General features: G+C 45.8%; 1 protein-coding gene across 1 annotated transcript; it reads right to left on the bottom strand.

The window, feature by feature from the left end:
- Positions 1-10,312: 10,312 nt before the first annotated feature.
- On the bottom strand, positions 10,313-14,413 carry LOC146202104 (myb/SANT-like DNA-binding domain-containing protein 3). Its single transcript, XM_084600175.1, has 4 exons — positions 14,100-14,413; positions 13,281-13,484; positions 12,115-12,356; positions 10,313-10,345 (listed from the first exon to the last, which is right to left on the bottom strand). The coding sequence occupies exons 1-4, from the start codon at positions 14,368-14,370 to the stop codon at positions 10,313-10,315; spliced, it is 750 nt and encodes a 249-aa protein (XP_084456301.1). The 5' UTR covers positions 14,371-14,413.
- Positions 14,414-22,569: the final 8,156 nt, after the last annotated feature.

Below are 22,569 nucleotides of genomic sequence, written 5' to 3'. Positions count from 1 at the left end.
CACATCGCAACGCTCCTTGCCAAAGTGCAGTAAATGCAGCGCAAATAGAGCAGCCTCGTTTCACGACGCCTCACATCAATCGGCCATCGCAGCAGTGACTCGCAGCAAGTTCTGCCCCGCGAGGGTAGAAATTGCACGTGCACTGCGTTTCGTGGAGCGACCTTGTAGTGGACGCTTGCCTACGCGGTCACTATTAGGCTAATGTAAAGGCTTCCATGGCTATTTTCTCGTCGGACAATCCGTTCACAACAACAACAACAAAAAGTCAATTTATTGCTCATGACTAAATAGTCGCTTCGTCATTTTTAATCATTTCGTATTACATCCTTTCCCTAATGACACCGAGCATTTGGAGTCTAAATTTTCGCCGTCAGTAGCGCCGCAACCGAAGCTATGCAAAGCACCTGTACGAGTCGAAAGTTCGCCCCTGTCGCTAACGGCAGCTCCGCGCAGCCGCACACGAAAGTGAGAAGGCGGAAAGGAGGCTGGACGCGTTGCGAAGGCCGAATAAAAATGCGGGTGAGTGAAGTGTAGACAGGGAGTTCTCATCAGCACAAGCGTTCTGCCCAGCAAGAAGTATACGCGAGTGAAGTACCTCGATCATGTCGCGAAGGTGGCCAGGGAGGCCAAACGCGCTCCCACCTCGAACAGTAGATGCGGTTGAAGGAGATGGCACGTTCAGCAGCCATATAAGTCTTGGGCGATGAGTCTATGCAAGCGTTCGACTGCCACTATATAAGACCCATTGTAGGACATGATACGCATTTCCAACAGTACATTATGCTTGCACCTGCTGTCAGCGAAGGAGCAAACTGCATTTTTGTGTGTGCGCGCGCGTGCACACTGAAAACCAATTTGCACCTTTAACGGCACATTGTCACTATACTATCCTTACAACATTCACGTTTTTCGTGAGTAGGCTGTTTCTATTGATTGCGACTCATTTTACCCACAGATTGAATTTATCGGGTGCTGAACAAGTTGATTTAGTAAAATGCACTGCAAGGGTGTTGTCTTTCTTTTTTTTTTATGAACCATTTATTTTAAGCATATGCCTTCCTCCAATTGTCTCCCCTGTAATGACGTCATTGAGGTGCTGCAAGTATTTGTAAATAGCAAAAATATACGCAATAACAAAATTTCAGGACAAGATGAGCACACGCATCACTGCCGTCAATAATCTTCTTCTCTAACATATAAAAACGGCTCTGAAGCAAATAGTCGGAAAATAGCATTGATGAATGAGCGATCGGGCGAATTCGCCATTGTGTGAATGCCCATCTGAACGCCACTTTGAGAACGCAACGCGTCCGTTTAGAATTAGCAGATCAGTGGGCAGCCGGACCGGATATATCGAACTAGGATATATTGAATTACTGCTTACATCGAACTGTCAGAATATTTCATTGAAAATTCCGTTCATTGCATAGGAGTGGTGTCCGTATATAAATTCCTATCAGGGAAACATTCTCTACATCGAAATGTGCGCCGCGCCCTGCTTGGGGCGCTTCTGCTAATGATGCCGCACGGTCACATTTCGCGGGCGGAACAGGAGTCGGCTGCTGGCAGCATTAACACGGCAGCCGCTTTTCGATGGGGGCGCGAAACACAAGGCGCCTGTCTTCTCTGCAATCTCAGCGCACAGTAAACAACCCTAGGTGGTCGAAATTTCTGGAGCCCTCCACTACGGCGTCTCTCATAGCCTAAGTCGCTTTTGGACGTTACACCCCGCGCAAACCAAACAAAACAAGACCACTAGTTTGAATTCGGTAACTCAAGGTGACCTTCGCCCAGAAAGAAGACCGGTAGCTTATTATACGTGTATTGCTTTTATCATTATTCAGCAACTGTGCTATCGTGTCTGGGAACAAGGTTTGTATTTCTGTTTGTTACGAACGTCTGCATTACTCTAAAATATGGATCCCAGTAGTGGCGAGTCGAATGTCAACGCAGTAACGCTTGTGCCACCCCAGCAGGTAATTATTCCGGCACGCTAAGCTAACTACCCTTGCTCTTTCCGTTCAAGCTCACCCTATCGCGAAACCTTTGCCAAGTGACCAAAACTTTTGGTGTGCGTTCCACAACTTGAATCGCGCCCTCGACGAATGCAACATGATATACGCTGACGTAATCGCTGCGTCGGCAATCATTTGCAGGCCACAATAAGCGTCCTGGTGTCCGTCAGTATGGACGCGATCTTATGCACGGACCTGCGCTAGCTACTTTGAGTCCCTCCAGTACTCGGCGGTGCGAGCGAAAACGACGACAAGACTCAAAGTTCGAGCATTACGCGCAGCAACGAAACGCGCATCTCGAATAATGCTCCCCCTGTCAAATGTAGCAGAGAAAAAAGAAATTGCGAGAGCACTGCAGGATCTGCACTGGAGAAATGTGAAAGCCTGGGCCTTGCGGCTGCACGCGATATATCGAGCTTTTGCTATCATGGCCGGGGCTCGTGACGCACAATGTAAATTTAATTTTCTTGCCACGCGTTCGTTGCAGTGCTTTGTCATAATTATAATTAGTTTACAAGAAAGGACAAGCGCCGCATCTGTCACACTTTATCCGGCAAGTGTGAGAATGGGCGGCACATCCTCGCTCCTGTCACGCAGCGTTCCTTGGCGCGCGTTCTTCCAGTGCGCATTCAAGTGTGGCATTAGCGGTACTGCGTCGCTCTTATATCGCACATACGTTCTCATAGCCACGTCGCATTCTGAAACAGGACAGAATCGCCTGAAGCAGAGGCAACGCGCATGAACTTTCAAGGGGCTTTTTTTTTTTTTCGCATCGCGCCACCTGACGTCACGCTGTTGCGAGGAGGCTCAATGACGTCAACGGCGACGGTCACCACGAAAATCACGATAGCGTGACGTCACCATGGGCGCAGCCTTTTTTTAAGCCTCTTTTGTGGGAAATTTGTCGTAATTACTGTTTAGCGATTACATTAACGTTAACTAATCACTTTTTATTCTTTCGCAACCCTTTCTCCATCTTTCTGGGCTTTTTTTTTTTTTCTTTTTTTTTTTGCCGCAATTCCGACGACTTCCGCATGATTCCGACTCCACTACCGGTTTGCACATCCATACATAAAGTGCACATCCAAAGCTATTTCGACTTCTAATTCACTTTTTTGTCTCTTATTAACTAAACACTCCACATCCACCAATTTTGGCACGCAGTGGCATATTGTCATCCTCTACCTCATACATTCTTTTACTCCTAACTTTATTGAACGAGGGACCCGTGCGCTATGCGATGTAAGTGCACGTTAAAGAACCACATGTGGTCAAAATTTCCGGAGTCCTCAACTATGGCGTCTCTCATAGCCTTAGTCGCTTTCGAAAGTTAAACCCCACAAACCAAACCAACCATCTTATTAAACGACACAAGACCTGCGGACATGTTCTGCGTCCATGTTTTGTGTCTATTTCCACCTGACGTGAAATCGCGAGCGTAGTCAAGTAAGGCTTTTCGCCTTAAAACTCTCACAACTTTCAGTTGATTGGTGAGTAGCACATTGAGGGACTCTGGCAGCACTAAGATAAGCAACAGAAAATGGTCGAATACAGTGATCGCGTAAACACGAGCGACTAAAAATTTGTCGGCAACCGAAGGCGCTTATCCCAACGAGCGGGCATATCTTCGGGGTCCGTTAACCGTATACATTTTATGCACGCCCAATGGCTGTAGTTGCGTGAACGTTATGTTTCTCGTTGCCATGCCATTTTGTTTAGTATTTATGTGTACTGTATATATATGCTATCCGCAACAAATGAAACGCTAACGAAGCTATCGAAAGACGAAAAGCAAAATGCGACAGCCTGAAGAAGCTCGACATCAGTGTAGGCTAATTTCAGTCGAAGACGCCAAGACTGTCGTTTAGAATTGTTAACCAACCTCGTTTGTATAATCTCCAGGAGCTAATATGTTAGTGCTTTTCTGCTCGCATTTCGTTTCTTGTTTATAGAAAGCATCCCGCTCCACACGCTCAGCAGCGCTTCGCGTTTGTCTCCTGTTTCGTACACATTGTCCCGGCGCTTTTTTTTTTTTTTTGTTTTCTCATTGCCGAATTACGCTTCCTTGGAATCCTTGTGATAAGTGCAAAAGTGCTTCAGGAAACGCGGGCATTTCTCCCCGCCACCACCGCCGCAAACACGCGGATTTTGCATATGCTTCCGACTCGAGGAAGTTACTTCGCTCTCTACGAAATAAAAAAAAAAAAAAAAAAAAAACTTCTGTAGCTCAACTCAGCTATGCCTGGTTATACAAGCGAAAGCTGTGCCGTGGTTATGCCTTGCTTTGGTTTGTCAGTTTCGACTGGCAGTTGACCGCGTTTGCGCTCGCTTCTATTCGACAAATCTATTGCATCAACGGCAATATCGACCGGATGATCAGATTCGGCCCGCCGTCTGGGATAATTCACTGTCGAGGACGTCGGCTCCACCCGACTTGCTTCATTCATGGCGAGACTGAGTAGGCAGCGCACAGACGGTGGTGTAGCACTTAAAGGGCCACTGTCCAGGGAAGGACCTTTTAAGTGGAGCCCAGTGTTTCGATCAGGTACCGGAGATAGTCTGTGCAAAATGCTACAGTGACACGCGCGCCGCAAAGGAACGAAAATACAAATCAAAGCTCTCTCATGCTCTCCTTCGGGAAGCCAGCTTCCCCGTTTCCTGCGCTGGCCCGTCGAGCCACAGTAATGACGTACTTCCCACGAACGACGTCCACTGGTCCGTCTAGCTGTCTGAGGGTGAAGGATGGGTGTCTACCGCTCGCTGCGCGCTTTTCCCTCGCCAAGGCCCGACTGAATCCAGAGGCGCGCGCTCCCTCGCCCGTTTTCCTTTTTTTTTTTTTTTTTTTTTGGCGCAGGCGGAGTGCCAGGCCCTACTCCCGCCAAACTTGGAGGAGGATGGGGAATTTGTCTTGCGGAGGCTAGACGACCGGGTAGGAGAGTGAAAAACCTTTGCGAGGGAACGGAAGGAGCGAAACAGGACAGAATCGGGTGATTGGGGTGGCTGTAATTGCGTTATTAGCTACTCTTTTCAAAAAACATTTTGCGGTCTTGCGTTCTGGGGGCGAAGTCTCACAGTCACCGGGGAAGAAAATATTTTCGACCGGAGGGTGGACAGTGGGCCTTTAACGGTGGCAACGGTGCGCGGTTGCGAAAACGGGACGTAACTCTTCTGCCCTTACCAAAGCACGTCCACACTCATTGTGCGGAATAATGAGAAAAGTTAACTGTTAAATGCGTCACCCGCAACCTCTGGAGCACATGAAGGATGCAAGGCAATGCGGTGTGAATTATTAAGGTGAAATACCTTATGAGCTCATGAGTGTCCGTCCGTGCGTGCGTATACGTTCGCGAGAAGTGCCATGCTTCTTCGCGAGATTCCACGGGATACCGCGAGATTCCGATTCGTGCATATACGAAGCTGACTCCGCCGGGCGTCCAATACAGGCGGCCGTGTTGCGCCTTTCGTTGGAGCTTTCTCGAGCGCCGCACCACACAGCATACGGAAGCAGACGCAGTAATCCACGAATCAGCGGCGTTTAAAATTGGTTTGCAGTAAAGAAAAGGCATAGTATCTGTCACACTTCTCCGCGGACACCTGACCCGCGCAGTAAGGAAAGGGAGGAAGGTGGGAGTGAAGGAAGAAAGAGAGAAAGAGGTGCCGTAGAGGTGCTCAGGAGTAATTTCGACCATCTGGGGATCTTAACAATATGCTATACATTCAGTAAACATCGCGCTAAAGACTCAACAACCACCGCGCTATAGAGATTTTAACTTCATCGCACTTTACTGGCACAAAGTCCCCTTTAGAATTTTTGTTCTTGTGAACGCCGTATTCGAGAACTAAACTTAAACTTAACTTACAAGTTAAGTGACTCATCGGCACTTAACGCGTTTCATGAACAACACTTGCACTTAAGCCACACTTAAAACCGCACTTATCGGCCCCAAACCAAAAGTAGCCCCCTACCTAGCTTAAGTGCAACTTTTTCGCATTCAAAATGGCCGACTCCTACCGCTGCTTTTCCGATTTCGTCGACTACTGCGCTCGCGCAACTGAAATCGCCGAAGACAGAGCGTACAGGTACGCACGCGCACCGCGGCCAGTGCTCAGGGATCGGCAGAACCCAATGGAGTTATACAACGACGCCGAATTCCTTAGCAGGTACCGCTTTTCCAAGGAAGCGGTACTGGAGCTGCTCGGAAGGCTTCCCCTTCGCGCCAACAGCGACGAACGCGGTCTCCCCGTGCCGCCGCTCCTGCAATTACTTGTGGCCCTGCGGTTCTACGGAGCTGGAACCTTCCAGGTTGTCACCGGTGACCTTGTGAATGTGTCGCAACCAACAGTGTCCCGCATAATAGCACGGATTTCGTCTATGATCGCCTGCACTTTGCTCCCGACGCTCGTCAAGCTGCCAAGCGCCACCGAAGCCCCGGCGGTAAGGCAGCAGTTTTATGCAGTGGCAAACTTTCCCGGTGTCACCGGGTGCATTGACTGCACCCACATCCCGATAAAAAGCCCGGGAGGAGAAGATGCGGAAGTGTTTCGGAACAGGAAAGGCTACTTTTCCATCAATGTTCAGGTATGTCTCCAGCGAAAATATTCAGCGAATCGAAGAAAAAAAAAAAAAAAAGAACGCAATATTTTTTGATAGCTCTGAAGGAACTTCATGCTTCATTCATTACCAAGATATGAAAAGAGTGCGAAATGTACCGTTGTTTTTCGATACGTTCATGGTAGCTATAAACCAACTTTATAGAGGCTTGCGAGCGAGTAGGAGAAGCCAGCTTTTCGTTTTGTTGACTGTGCCAAAAGCAACGAATTTTACAGTAATTGCAGAAAAATAGGGGTGATAGCTGTGAACTATAGTATGCAATCATAATTCATGATTTTAAGCAAAGCTAAATGGTTTCACCATAACTGCCTGGCAATAAATAAAGTAATCATTAATTTTCACTGTTTCAGATAGAAAATGTAACTTATTGCCGTATTTTCTTGGTTTCCATATGTTGTGCATGCTTTCAGCAATACAACAGGCTGTTCACAGTTCGTGTCAGTAGACATCGATATAACAAAACAGTACTATACGAATTTCCCGTGTCGTTGCCACATTTTTGTGCAGTGACCTAAAATGTATATAAATCTCTTAAAACAGGCAGTACTTGGGCTAGTGTGCAAACGTTTGCACTACGCAAGTAGCCTTAATTTTTATTCATCTGACCACTACTGTTCTCGTATATAGGCCATAATTACTGGCAGCAATGCGAGTGGAGTACATGTTGCAAGAGCCAGTTTACTTCTTCTTGCAGGCAATAACAGGGCCCAACCTCCAATTTTTGGACCTGGTAGCCAGCTGGCCTGGTTCGGCTCATGACAGCCGTATTTTCGATAACAGTCGAGCAATGGTCCTGTACGAGCAGGGCAATATTCCTGGTGTCCTCCTTGGTGATATGGGCTATGCGTGCAGGCACTACCTGATGACACCTTTGAGAGATGACGTGCAACAAGGGAGTCCACAGCACAAGTAAGTTGAAGCTGTAGCTTTAACAAAGGCAAGTGCAGTGGCTCAATAAAGAAAAACTTTTATTTTTCTGCAGGTACAACAAGTCACAAACACGGACACGCTGCACCATTGAGAGAACCTTCGGGGTATGGAAGAGAAGGTTTCCATGCCTCGATATGACGCTGCAGATTAAAACAGCTACAGTGCCTGTAGTGATCACAGCATGTGCAGCACTGCACAACCTGGGCAGGCTGCTCAGAGACCCCAACCCCCCAGCAGCGCAGTATGATGCCACTCGTGACAATACTCCGCCTATTCCTAACTCTGGAGGAGCTCAGCCATCCCCCTTGGTGCCACTGGTGCACACAACAAGTGGTTTCAGAACCAGAGAAAGGATCATTGCACAGTATTTTCACTGAGCGGAATCAATATGCTAGACCCATATTCTTTATCTTTGATTAAAGGTGGGAAACACAGACAGGAGGAAGACACGACTGAGCAGCTCACAGATGCTTTATTTGCAGATAGAACGCACCAACATACAGCCGTCATATACGCAAGGAACACAATCTCATCACTGAACTGAAGCTCTTGCTTGAATCTTTTGTGTTCCTTGCATGTGTGATGACCGCATATTTATGCTTTCTTTCTGCCAATCATGAAGTTCCTTTACACTGATTAGCTGTTTTGCGACAGGATGTGTAAAGAAGAAATTTTATACGTTTGCTCTCCTAATGCATAATAACCTCTGTACCCCAGCATCATTACAATATTCCAATGTCCTGCTTTGAATATTATTCAGTTTTATAATTTGCTTGGTATTTCAATTTTTTTATGGCAATGTGAGAAGTTTTCTGGTGAATTTAGACCACCTGGGGATTTATTAATGCATTTGGTTTGGTTTGCATTGCCCTAAAGCAACTCAGGTTTTGAGGAACACAGATGTCGAGAACTAGTGCAGCTATTTTTTCATTGCTCTCGTCGACTTGTCTCTCAAGCATACCGAAGCCTTCCAACTTTTTGTCAATTGCATCAAGCTTTTGGTTAGTCACTGCTCTACCTTTCTTTATTTCTTGGATATCCAGAAATTTAAACCACCTATGGTTCTCTAACATTGCACAGTATGCCAACATGAATAAAACACCATAAGCATCATACTTCCTTGTTGTATTTGTGCCTTCATTGGCCGTGAAGCAACTAACTTTCTTGTTCCTAGATATATTTCGCTTTGATGGCGTCTTGTGCACAAATTTATCGTGAACAATTGTAGCCATGCTTGACTGGTTTCACACTGTTCCAGATCGTCTTTGTTGCCTCTGGCGACTTTGTCACAATGTATAATTCCTTGCAACCGCTGGACATCGACGACAGTATCTTCACTTTGTTTTTGGCTAACCAGACGCCTCACACACCTGTAACTTTAGAAATTATAGCTCGACTTGAGATAACCAAGTTCCAAGCAAGAGTTCACATGACACAGTAGCATTATGATTGCAATTGATAAAGATGATGTCACACATTTTCTGTGTTCAGAGTGGCTTGTTGCTATTAACCGTGTCGAGGTGTGCCGCTTGCCCTCAAAGTAGACTGGAAATGGGCCTACAGCAAGGGCACCAGTGTTTCACAAGCAAACACTAGACGTCGACAACAGTGTTTTCACTTTGTTTTCGGCTAACCAGATGCCTCACACACCTGTAATTTTAGAAATTATAGCTCGACTTGAGATAACCAAGTTGCAAACAAGAGTTCACATGACACAGTAGCATTATGATTGCAATTGATAAAGATGATGTCACACATTTTCTGTGTTCAGAGTGGCTTGTTGCTATTAACCGTGTCGAGGTGTGCCGCTTGCCCTCAAAGTAGACTGGAAATGGGCCTACAGCAAGGGCACCAGTGTTTCACAAGCAAACACTAGACGTCGACAACAGTATTTTCACTTTGTTTTCGGCTAACCAGATGCCTCACACACCTGTAATTTTAGAAATTATAGCTCGACTTGAGATAACCAAGTTGCAAACAAGAGTTCACATGACACAGTAGCATTATGATTGCAATTGATAAAGATGATGTCACACATTTTTTGTGTTCAGAGTGGCTTGTTGCTATTAACCGTGTCGAGGTGTGCCGCTTGCCCTCAAATTAGACTGGAAATGGGCCTACAGCAAGGGCACCAGTGTTTCACAAGCAAACACTAGACGTCGACAACAAGTAAGCAGACGCTGCAGTGTTCACAAATGCAGATCTCATACAAAAAAAACTTTATTTTCTGCAGATACAATAAATCACAGACAAGGACTCGCTGCACCATTGAAAGAACGTTCGGGGTGTGGAAGCGACGGTTTCCGTGCCTCGACATGACCCTTCAGATTAAAGCGTCCACAGTGCCCATCGTCATAACGGCATGTGCGGCACTTCACAACCTCAGCCACATTCTCAAGGACCCTGTCCCACGTGCTGCTCAGTATGATGCCACTCATGACTATACTCTACCTGATCCTGCCTCTGTAGTAGCCCCACCGCTGCCCGTACTGCCACTGATAGATAGGGCCTCTAACAGACTTGACACACCTCATGTGTATACTATGCATGTACACATTTTTACGCATCACTGTCATTATCTGGACATTAAAAGTATATACACATTCTTAATGTGGCTTATTAAGTGGTAATTTGACCCAATTTACTTGATGAGAACCCTTTGGTAGAGTGCATCTCAGGTAAGGTCAAAATCACTTCTAAACACTCGCATACATGTCAGCCAAACAACTACAAAGGAATCTGTAACAGCATTTTGTCACTGCAATGCATGGTCCAAATCCATTGAACTCTTGAATATGCAAAATATCAAACAAACCATGGGCAAGAAATTAAGAAGAAGAAAAATGGACATTATAAATGAGACTAAGTTGACAAAATCATTGTACAAAACACTAAAAAACTCCAGTAAAATGGTGAGTTGAGCGAGTTGGTGCATATTTAGACATAAGAAAAGCACAACAATGGAGACAAGATAGAAAACTTGACCAGCGCTGATTAGCAACTGAAGATTTTATTGTAAAGAACACAAATATACTCTCCATCTACAACCAAGAGCATGCATGAGTAGTACTAACAGCACCGATACCTAAAAACTTGAATCTGAACTATCAAGATACCGCAGTTCACAGTCACGAACGAGAACAGACGGGGTGCTTAATGCATGTGTCGCGGTTTTTATGAATGCAAAATGGGGGGGGGCTTCGCTGTTTCTCTGGTTAATCATTGTGGTGCTTGTACAAGATTATATTATCTTTAAAGAGCACACAGCATGGTTTGTTGTTAGAATTAGGAGTTTTACGGTGGCATTCCCAGTAGTGCAAGGCCAAGTTCGAGGGAGGGGCCTCATCCAAAGAAGTATTGTACTCACATATGCGGGTATTCACGCACCTTCCCGTATGACCTATACATCTTTTTCCACACGTGAAGGAAAAATTATACATCGCACCCGCACCAGGCCGCAAATATGGTGTAATGTTTTTTTTTTTTTCTGCATCTAATAAGCTAGGCAAGCTTTACAACATGGTTGATAGGATATCCAAGGCAGAAAAAGAACAAAGACGAAAAAGAGGAATAACAAAAAAAGCATGCCAGATAAATCAATAATGAAGTTTGTCCCTTGTGCCACAAGTGTGGTGTTAGTACTGCTCATGTTAGTACTGTGATGTTAGTACTGCTCATACGTGTTCTTGGTTGTAGATGGAGTGCAATTTGTGCTCTTTCCAATAAAATCTTCAGTTGCTAGTCAGCGCGGGTTCAATATTCTCTCTTGTCTCCATTGTTGCGGTGATATCTTTTTACTAAAAAACTCTTTAGCGGAAAAAAGGGGCTCGTTATGATACAATTAAAAGATTCAACAGTCTGCAAGTCCGAAGACAACAAGGGGATATATTTTTTTTATGTTTGTAGTTGATGTTTACCTGAATTAGTCATGTGATGATTTTAGGGAGAAAGATTATTAAATGCAAAGTGGAAAGAAAAACAATGCGTCGATTGTAAATGAGCCCACCATTTGCGCATTGTTTTTCCTTATACTTTCAGTGCACGCCAAAGAAGCCCAGGTGGTCAAAATTTTCGGAGTCCTCCACTACGGCGTCTCTCGTAGCCTGAGTCGCTTTGGGACGTTAAACCCCACAAACCAACCAACCAATATTCTCAATATCAGCTAGAAAAGCATAAAAAAGGTATCCCCTACATTTACCTTGGGCTCGCAGACTGTTGACTGCTTTCATTGAAAACTTTCTGCATACTTACCCCATTTCTGACCTGATCTTTTCAGTTTTCCTTTCCATTAAGCTTTTTGATTTGTAGGTCAAGGAGGAGTTTTTTTTTTTTCCTTTTCAATTCCCTATCCAAGTTTAAATTCTCCATTTCAATGTCATGAGCTTGGGCTCTTTTCGCTAACCGATCTTTGTGCTCAGCTTTCAGAAGCCGAACCCTCAAGCAGTGTTCTCGCGTCTTTTCTTTTTTATCACTTTCAATGGCTGCGAGGCGAGCCATTAGCTCTCGCTCAATCAGTGTTTGTCTCTGTGCATTGGCAGAGCGACTGGTAGCTCCTACCCTCACTTCTGAGGAAGCGGATGCTGATGCTGGCACAGGTGGTGCAGCCAGCGGAGCAGCAGATGTTGCTGGCACGGCCCTTGAGGTAGGTGGGATGGCTGGGAGAATGCTTGATGCAGCTTGGCTCGGTTGCTCGGCAGAAGCAGCAGAGGTACTCGTAGCTGCATCGGCCAGCTCCTCCTCCATTTCTGGCACATCATCCTGATGGAAATGCCAGGACCAGTGTGGGTCCTCTGCATCATCTTAGGCAGAAGTGCTTGGGATTAGATGTCGCAGTGAGGGTGCATACTTTGGATCAAGAAACACTTCAATTCTCACAGCAGTTCACTAAACCTTTCAATGGTTCATAATAAATGAGTATGTGAAATGCATTGACAGCCTGAGAGATGTGTTTCATGTTTACAATGATGCAGTGTTCTACAGAAGACATTTTATCATTTACATTGTGCAGTAACTCAAGCAATGTTTCAGTTAGAGCCAATTTATACGACATATCAATGGAAATAAACCAGGCATATTGTCTCTACTTTGGAGGGAATCAATTCTAGAATACGGTTCTCATATATATATATGACCGACAATGGCTTGGCAGATACGTTTATGTAGTGCATCTGCAACTTTCCAAAAACCCCTACGGTGCAAAGAAAACAACACAATATGCAGAAGGACATCACATGCTCTGTTTTGCGTTGTTTTTTTTGCGCCGTAATGATTTTCAAGTCATGAACCAGCTCGGACCACAGTCCATTATTGTAAAGCATCTGAAACTTAGATGTATCTTTTGTTATAAAGGTCACACAGGTATACTATAAGACCACACAGATGCCACAGTAAAAATGCTCATGGGTGTGCACTGTGAATTAGAGCAGCTTTACACACTTTGATAAGAAAAGTTTATATGCAAAGAAAAAAATAAAATGTGAAGCTACAGCAGCAGCTCCCCAGCTATGAGGAGATCTGGGGAGACACGAAAGGCAGGGATATGCTACAATTTTTTTTTTCTGGACAGCCTATTCTTACTATATAAAGGAAATGGTTGAAAAAGTTATGCATACCAGTGCATGCCCACCAGCTTCATTATCTCAGCAAAAATATATTTCGAATTTTAGTGGCGCATTTATTTTCGGTTCCTGCAGTACGAGTACAAAAAAAATGAAAAGGCGTACCACTAGGTCCTGCTAGTGGAGTTTCTTGTGTCTGCGACAGCAAGGCGGCCACAGACGGTGTTACTGCTGTAGATTCAGTAGCCTGCTGGTGGCGCTCCCGGTCGCTGTCAAATGGGTTTGGCAATCTAACTCCCATGTGGGAGGCGACAGCGCCGACCCGCTGAAGTTCGTCTGTCAGCTGGCTCGGTGGTGCTGAACCACCGCCTGGAAAATCGCAGAAACCGCTGTTAGTAGAGTTGGAGCAATTCTACACAGAAAATCCTTAAGCGATAAGAAGGTTTAGAAATGAAGCGGTTTTCACAGCGCTTGTACTGTGATGCTGTTACTTTGGGGCACGCTCAAAACATATCAAATCGCAAATTGTTTACTCATGCAAGTTTACTATTCACTTTCTATTCTTTCTCTACAGCAGGCACACGATGCTTGTGTGCGTTTCATAGTAATTCGTGGGGTAAAACACAGCACTCGTTCCAAAAGCGGGTGTGTGGAAGCTTGCTGCAAGCTGCGCCAAAAATTTCAACCCCTATTCAGATGAGTAAAAGCTAGGAAAATCCAGATTACAGCTGTTTTCAAACTCTGTGCTACGTTACTGTGCTCACCACTTTAAGCATTACATCGCAGCAAAATACTTCCTCGTGTAGGTTGTGAGGTTCCATGCTGTTGCACAACGCCTTTAATACTCTAGCTTCGAGCTTGTGAGATGAAGCAGGAGACTGAATGGCAGCTTTTCGCTAAAGCAAGCAATTGGAGCAGTGGTACAGCAACAAAGACAAAAAAAAGAAAACGAAAAAACGCAGGATAAAAGAAAACAGGACTTACCAGTCCGAAAAATTTCTCTTGTATCGTCCGCTTTTCCTTTCCGCCACTTCTCTTTCAAGTTCTCCCAACACTTTTTGAGTTGGAGCCATGTACGCGGGCGCACGTTATGGTGGGAGTTGAACTCTCGTTCCATCATTTCCCACTCTTTTCGCTTTCTCGCCACGCTCACTGCGTCAGTCTTCTTGTTTTCTATCACTGGCCGGTGCTTTTCAATGATGCTCAGGAGGATGGACCGCTCCTCTTCTGAAAAGTTCGCTTTTCTCTTTTCCATCGCGACCACGCGTGACACAGCACAGAAAACGAAGCAAACTACGTTAATGAGAGACCATAAAACACACTACAAACGTCAATACACTACCAATAAATACAAAACTCGAAATATATACAATAAAAACAGAAACAGGTACAATAAAAGGGCAGGGGAGCGAGACGAAAGAAGAACGTTGCGAGCGATGAATGCGGGCGAACAAAAAGTATGGTTGCAATTTCGACGGGAGCTTTGCTAGACGCGCTACTATTGTGACGGCTCCATTTGTGGCCAGACAAGCAACAGTAATTCGGTAAATATAGCCCAATAAGCTTCTTTTTTTTATTGTCAAATTGCAAGTTAAGACATTTTCTACCTATTTTCGATAATGTCCGACCGTTTACGTTTCTTATTAATTTAAAAACTTATTGTGTATGCAATAATATTTGCTTACCCTCGCTCCCATGGCGCTTACGTATTTCTAAAAGGGCTACTTGGATAAGTTGAGTATAAGTGCTGTTTTTGAAACGTTCGTCACAGAAAAGTTACACTTATACTTTCCGCGTTCTTAAGAACGCAGCCTTAAGTGGTAGTGTAAGTTCGTGCTTTCTCTGCAAATTTTTAATGGCCCTCATTGATATAAAAGTAAAGAAAAGCTGCTGAGTAGAAATGACAGATGCAGCGCTAAAAGATGAAACCTTTCCATCAAGGCAGTGATGGAAAACGTGCGACGAAACGAGGCACTTCGACAAATAAAGTAATGATGCAAGAAATGGGTTTATCATCTCAGTTCCCTGCCTGAAATAGTTCGCGTTCTCGTTGCAGATTCCAGCAATGGTAGATTAGGCACAGCAACAGGGCTACCAGCCACCGCTTGAAAACCGACAGTGAGACCGCAACGCTCTTGTTCGTTGTTGTTTCGACTGAAGGAAGAAGGAAAAGAAAATGCACGGGCCTGCTACTGGCCCTGTAGCTGAGCCACCTTCGCTGCCTCGTGCGGACAGAAGAGAAAATAGAGAAGAGAGAAAAAGAAGAGGGAGAGAAAGACGCACGTCGCAACAGCCGTCGTCCGCCACCGAAACAGTAGCGGGTGGAATGAAGACCTACAACAGATAGAAATATGGTGGCAGGCTAGCCCCCGCCGCAAGCGGCAGTGACCGACCAGTCCCAGCCCCGTAGGGCCAGGAGCAAGCACCAACCAACTCCTCCCCTCTTGGTCGTCCTGACAATGACCGTTGCTGCTCGAAATCGGAGCGCCGGCGAGCCAAGCGAGCCTCCAACCTCCAGCGGCGCACAAATTTTAGGATTTCAAAACAAGCCTGTTGCGCTGATTCGCTGGTCGTGAAAGGCTGCTTGGCAACGGTAGGAGAGAGTGTCGCTACGCAGCTAACGGGACGAATGACTGTAGCGGCGCGGCAGCGCATTCCGAAAATCTCTCACTTGTCACTGCGACTTCGTTTGCGAGTGCATGTATCTCTCGTTGCTCCTTGTCCCCGCCTAAACTTCTTCGGCCGGCGGCAGTTGGCCTGCCTTTGTCGCCGTCTGCCTTCGCATCTGGATTACCCTGCGTTTCCCGTCGTCGTCGTCAAGTCCTGACCACTGTGGATTAAGCCATTGCCTGACCATTTATTCTTCGGTGTACCGCACCGTCGCCCAGAAGCTACGACTGAGCGGTGGCATCCTCCGTGACCTGATCGGCTAGCCGGCGAATCGACGGCCATCTTGCGCCGTCTTCGCGCCTCCGCTCATGCAACGGTCCCTCAGAGCGAACTTGCTGCTTTTCGCGCGTATCTCTCGTCTGCCGGCCATCTCCTTCGCGCATGTTTTCTGTGTCGTCGGCATACAACGGACCCTGCGCGCACCTTGACACGGACTTCCCGGTTAACATCTCGTTGCTGACGTGGTGGCGGCCCGCTCTCTGTGGCCTTCCTGGGTGTTTCGGCGTCGGGAGCGGAAGCGCACGCTTCCTTGAGTTCTTGCCACATACCACCCATGTTTTGAATGTTCGGGGGGCCATCGAAGGCGCATTTGTGCTTCCACCAGTGGTCGCGTGTGAATTGCCCTGCCTTCGTGGTGACAGTGTGCTGGTGAACTGTGTGGAGCATCAGACGGGATGTGATGGGCGTTACTTTTCGGCCAGCGAGGAAACACTCCAGGAAGTCGACTACAACAGTGAGACACTCAACTAGGATCGGATGTAGAGCACCTCGAAAAGCTAATGTACCTCACCTCCCTTATCTCGCGTACCAAGTTTAGTAATTTTGCATTTTGATTTTCATTCTGTTGTTATATCGCATTTCCAATTTGGTGCCAAAATTTCTTCGTGTCCCCAGAATATAGCGCAGGAAAAAAGGAGCACGAAGCCAGCAGAAGCGCTGACGTTCAACACAGTGTTTATTGCGGAACAAGAGCGTCATACGCGCTATTAAATCTAGCTTTTTCTTTCATAATACGACAGACGACGTGATCTCCTGCACGCGCTATTTGAGACGCTTCCTTGACTTCTCTAGAAAGGTTGTTGCGGTGATGCCGCCACGAAATGAGTCTTATCGAGCAAAGGATAGAAAGGTAGTTCTTCATCGCTTACGATGAATACTGTTGTGAACCACCAGGACTTTGAATAATCATATGAGCTGCTTTTGACTTGCAGAAAAACGAATTTCTTTGTGGCAGTGATTCGCTTCTGACACAGCCGCACCACAAACGCGTCACTTATTGCGCATATTCGGACATTCATTGGTGGTTAGTGACCGTGACAAAGGGCGTTGCCGACGTTTTGTAAGATTGTGTCAATAAATACTTGCCGACGCATGCAGTACCATGTATACCTGTCATTTTGAATGCTCTTCGTATGTTCTCGGCGTTCAGAACACAAAGGAAATCAAGTAGCGTTACAGTGTATCTTACGGTACATGTATGCCACCGCAGCTGTCTCAGCATCACATGGCTATATGAAACACAGTAACAACTTGCGACAGGAATGGTGCAGCACGAAAGAGAAATCAAAACAAAAAAAAGTGCGAAGCATTAAACATGCTTGTTGCCTAATTACGAAACGGTGCACCTAAAAGCAAACACCTGCCACTACGTTTGTTGAAAAGGGGTGAAGTGAGCAAACTGGCCTTTTTTAAGGATTCTGCTTAACCAAAAAAAATAGTTGTGGTTTAACTCTGGTCAACACTAGTTGAATTGCGATAGCAACCGCGGAAGCTTTTTTTGCCTGATACATTATTCCCCTATGACGACGCCCTATCAGTGCAAGGTGCTACATTATTGGGGACACTTAAGCTCATCCTTTAAGAGTATGACGCGAGAGCGTGAGTTACCAGTCTTCTTTCTGTGCTCCTCCTCCGCGGCTGTTATAGGTCAAGCGTGTCCTCCGCCGGGACCACGCGACGGCTCGAAGCCTGGCGCAGTGTTGTTATCGCAATAAAATTACCTTTTTCAAAGTGTGTGTTATATACACATATATCCACTCTTAGTGGGTTTCGTTTCTGGGGTTTAACGCTTCTTCAATCTACTTTAAGCTTGGAAACAAATGGCGTCACTATACGCGTTACTGCGTCCGGAGGCTCTGCCACTCTTGTCCTACGGCGTCGGTGCAGAATAAGGAACCTTGTCTGGTCGAAATTATTTGCAGCTCTCCATTACGGCGTGCCTCATAGCCCGAGCCTCTCCTGGACATGAAATCTCCCAATGTCACAGGAATTAAACACTGTTGAACCGAATGTGGAGAGAAAGGTTTGGCTACGGGCGACCGAGCGTGGTATCGAACACAACCAGCGTTCCGTATAACTATACTGTTCCAAGTCGAGCGCATCAGTTCACCGGCGTTCCATGCAGAACCCACTCTAATGCCGTGGCGCAGCGTGTGACCGGCCATACTGTTCTCACTTAACGACAGAGTCCAGATACATTCCTGGAGACCAACCGGGTAGCACCCATATAAAGCGCATAGGATAAAACTCCGACTAAAACGCGCCTTCCTTTGCCAGCGTGTCTCGAAGCAGAAGCTCTGCCGAAGCAACAAAAGGCATATGTCGGACACACCAAGTATAGAAACCGCTGTGGTGCACGTTTCTCAGAACATGACCTTTTTTTTTTTTTAGTTTTTAGCTGCAGCTGGTAGATATCGGCTGAACAGCGCTACTGTTATCCCGCACCACCGGGAGGCTGCACTCGCAACGAAAAGAGCACGTAAGAGCCAACAGTATCCTATCTAAACCTAACACTACCGAGCACGACGCCAAAGGACATGTTAAATACCACAGATTCATACGGCATTTGGGACTCGTGGCTCACCTTCTCGGCGCCTCCCTGACGATTCTCCATCACTCTCCATTGTTGCGACGTCTCAGAGAGTGAGAAAGAGTCAGAAAAAGAAAGCTGGGTCAATATGGTTCCGATCTTGCCCGGAAAGATATGGCAACGAACGCACAAGGTTGTAAGACGAGCAACTGTTTTTGTTGTTGTTGACAAAATAACGTATGGCACATCCCACAGAGGGGGATCGGCCAAGAATTGGGTAGCAAAAAAAAAAGATTTTTGAAGTATACTTGCAAAAAAAAAAAAAAAAGTGATTTGAGGGGTAGAGGAAAAGAAACAAAACGGGAAATAAGGGAAACATAAAATGAAAAGTGGTAACACACACGGGAGATTGACACTGCAATTGTAGAACAAGTGATGTTTAAATATTTAGCAAGGCAAACGATTTTATTCCAGTAAAAAAGTTTGCATGGCGGTGAAAACAGACCTGTGACTGTGCCCATGGATGGTGGCGCCAAATGATAACAATGTCTGGCTGCTTAAACTAAGGCCAAGCTGTTGCAATGGCCTTTCCATCAACTGTCTTCTCAACGTAGTGAAGCGGCGGGAAAACAATAAAAAGTGATCTAATGATTCCTGTTCACCGCAAAATGTGCAGACTGGAGAAAGTGCCAAACCAGACCTGTAAAGATAGAAATTCAAAGGCGGGATACGGCATCGCAGCCTTGTTAGAGAAATCTCAAGTTGCCGTGAATAACATAATTTCCTATTTCAAGAATAATTTAGATGCAGGTAGTCATTAGATCTTAAAAGATGTCCATTTTTCATGTTTAATAAAACGTTTCTCTGAAACCTAGCTGCGGTGATGTACGCTGTCGCCGGAAGGATAGCTAATACGGAACCATTGAAGGACTCTTTTGCCCAACTATCAGCATATTCATTTAAAGTCACATTGATGTGGCCTGGCACCCATACCATATGTACAATTTTCAAATGTCTAGGGATCAGGGAGAGAAAGGTTTTTACTATTGCAGAATCCACTGACGAAGAGAGGGATGAATACAAATGGGCTCTGGTGCGTTAGCGAGGTGACAGTAAGGCTGAAGTAAGGCCAGAGAAAAAAATAAAATCTATAAATTGAATCCTACTAACATATTTCGCGAGTATTTCCCATAAAAAGAAATTCTACACCGACAGCCATAAGCCTTCTTTTGCACGTTTCATATAAACTTAGGTGACGCTTCTGTCGCTTGCAGGCTGCTGGAGGTAAGCAAAAAACATGACCTCGCGGGGAGGCCTACACCGAAGAAATTTTTTTGCCGGATAATATGATTGATAAGTCATGAAATTAATCTTAACGCGTTTTTATGCTTCATAGGAGAGTAGCTATGTTGTTACAGTAGCTTTAAAAAACAACTATTTGGTAGACAACGTTCTTTGATAGACAAATATGTAAAACTACGCTGGAGGTGGTGGTGGTGAAAACGTTTATTAACTATTGAGCCTTATTGTCTGTATTGATGAGTCGGCTCGATATCGCGTAGGGTGGCCGGGAGCTTGTGGCTCTCAGCTACTCTTAGAGCCCAGCCCACCAGCTCCTTTTGTTCAGCTGGGTCCGAGCTGGACACCGCGATCTCCCATCGCTCTGTATCTCAGTTGCCAATTGCGCACAGCGCTGCGGAGTGGGCCCATGCAAACAGTCGCCTATATGAAGTCAGCGAATCCCAAAACGACCGCAGCGCCTCTCCCTCCCCCACTGTAGTGAATGGGTAAGGCAAAAATTTTAAATGCTGCTTGCCCTCTTTCATCAAAGCAACAAAATAAAACGCGTTTGCATTTTTAAACACACTTTTGTAGGTGGTAGACGCGGTTCAGGCGTGCCGTTTGTTGCCTGCCTGCTTAAGATACGTCAGCAAACGCAGTTGCTTTTCATGCATATACAAGCGGAATTAAAAAAGAACGCAAACGCTGTTTTGTTGCGAAAGCAACACTACGCTAGTCATCGAGCCATTTCGCGTGGCACAGCATGAGCCAAGCTGCGCATGCGCGAGGAGCCGCGTGACATCAGAGGCAGCAGCTGATGTGTCGGGAGAGAGAAAGAGAAACAACTTTATTTGCCCCAGATGTTGTGAATTAGGGCAGGTGGGTCCTGTGTGGCCCCTAAAGCCCCTCAATAAACTAAAAGTAGCGCCAACATGTGAAGTTTGCCGCCCGCCTCTTCTCCGGCGTTCTCCTTCGTCGTTCGACCCTCTCATTGGCCGAGCACCGTCACGTGCTCGCGGGCGTTTCTTTTTTTTTTTTTTTTTTTGCTGGGCGTGCAGTTTCCTCCTTTACAGCGGTGCGGGCGGCGCGCGCGCGGCACATATCGCCGTGTGTTTTGCTGCGGTTCGCACCTCTTTGTCGCTGCTCTTTGAATCTTTTGTTTCAAATGCCGGCTTGCTGCGCATTCGGGTGCAGCACAGCTGAGTGTGATCAAAAGAGGTTATTTTGAATACCGCCCGGGAATCGAAATGCTGCTCGGAGGAAGGTCTGGCTTCATTAAGTTGTTGTTTTATTAAGTTGTATCCTACTATTTATGTGTTGGCAATATTTTTTATCTTATTTTCTACAGGTATGCCTCTTACGTAATATTTCATGTTGTACACAGCATGTTTAAATCTCATTTATGCCGTGTCTAGTTTGTTTGCATCTTGAACAAGTCTGTATAAATGTATACTTACAGTATTTTATGGATCCTGCTTTTTGTTTTCCACCATATATCTACACAAAATAAAGCAATATGGTTTTTGCTGTTAATTGATCTTTCAGACCTCTTTTATTTTATTTTTACATATTATTTTATGCGCTGAGGCAACGTTAATAAATAAAACTGCTATCACGCTTCTCAAGTTTACCGGTAGCTCACAAGTCAGTCAAAGTTGCAAAGAAACCACGCGGACTGCTGCTAAATTGTTATCCTCGCCGGCTAGTTAATTTTTTTTTTTTTTTTTCAAGCATGTTGCGCACTTTAGCCGGCGGCTGATAGAAGCACGGAGGTGAAGGCGAGTTCAACCAACGCAGACATCGCGCACGAATGGTGTCACATACTGACAGTTCAAAACGGAACCGTTTCAGCGCAAAATATTAAAAAAAAAAGCTGCTACCACGCTTCTCAAGTTTAACGGTAGCTTACAATTCAGTCAAACCTGCAAATCAACCACACAGACTGCAGCTTCCGCCGCCTACTTAAATTTTTTTCAAGCATGTTGCGCATTAATCAACGGCTGACGGACTCAAGGAGGTGAAGGCGAGTTAAACCGACGCCGAAATCGTGTACGTATGGTGACACACCATGGCAACTGAAAACGGCACAGTCTGAGCGCAAAATATATATAACAAATAACTGCTACCATCCTTCCCAAGTTTACCGGTAGCTCACAAGTCGGTTAAAGCTGCAAAGACACCCCACAGACTGCAGCTTCCGCCGCCTAGTTAATTCTGATCTGCAGCTGATGTTGAAAATACGTGGAAGACAACTGCTGCCACAGTTCTCAAGTTTACCGGCAGCTCGCAAACTAGTCAACGCTGCAAAGAAACCATACACAGACTGTTGCTAAATTGTTCCTCTCCGCCGCCTAGTTACAAATTTTTTAAAGCATGTCGCTGAGTTTGGCCAAGGGTGACGAACTACAGACACACGGAGATGACGGCGAGTTGAACCAACGCCGAAATCGCGTACATGTGGTGTAAGACACTATCAGTTGAAACTATTTTGGCGGGAAATCCCTGTCAACATTCGGTAATTATGTTGCAGCAGTGAGTAATATTTTAACCTGAACACATTGCGACAAAATTCAAGCTGAAATGCTCTAGTGAGACCCGGCGCCAGCGCTTTTACCGGCGCACGGCCGCCTCGATTGGCGCCTGCTCCGGAGAGCGCGCGTTAGTCGCGCACCCCGTAGGTGGAGCCACGGTCGA

The sequence above is a fragment of the Amblyomma maculatum genome, chromosome 1 (genome assembly GCF_055883805.1).
Source record: "Amblyomma maculatum isolate TAMU_Amacu chromosome 1, ASM5588380v1, whole genome shotgun sequence".
Taxonomy (NCBI): Eukaryota; Metazoa; Arthropoda; class Arachnida; order Ixodida; family Ixodidae; genus Amblyomma; species Amblyomma maculatum.
Note: the sequence above shows the minus strand (reverse complement) of the source record. Positions and strands in the feature narration are given on the sequence as shown.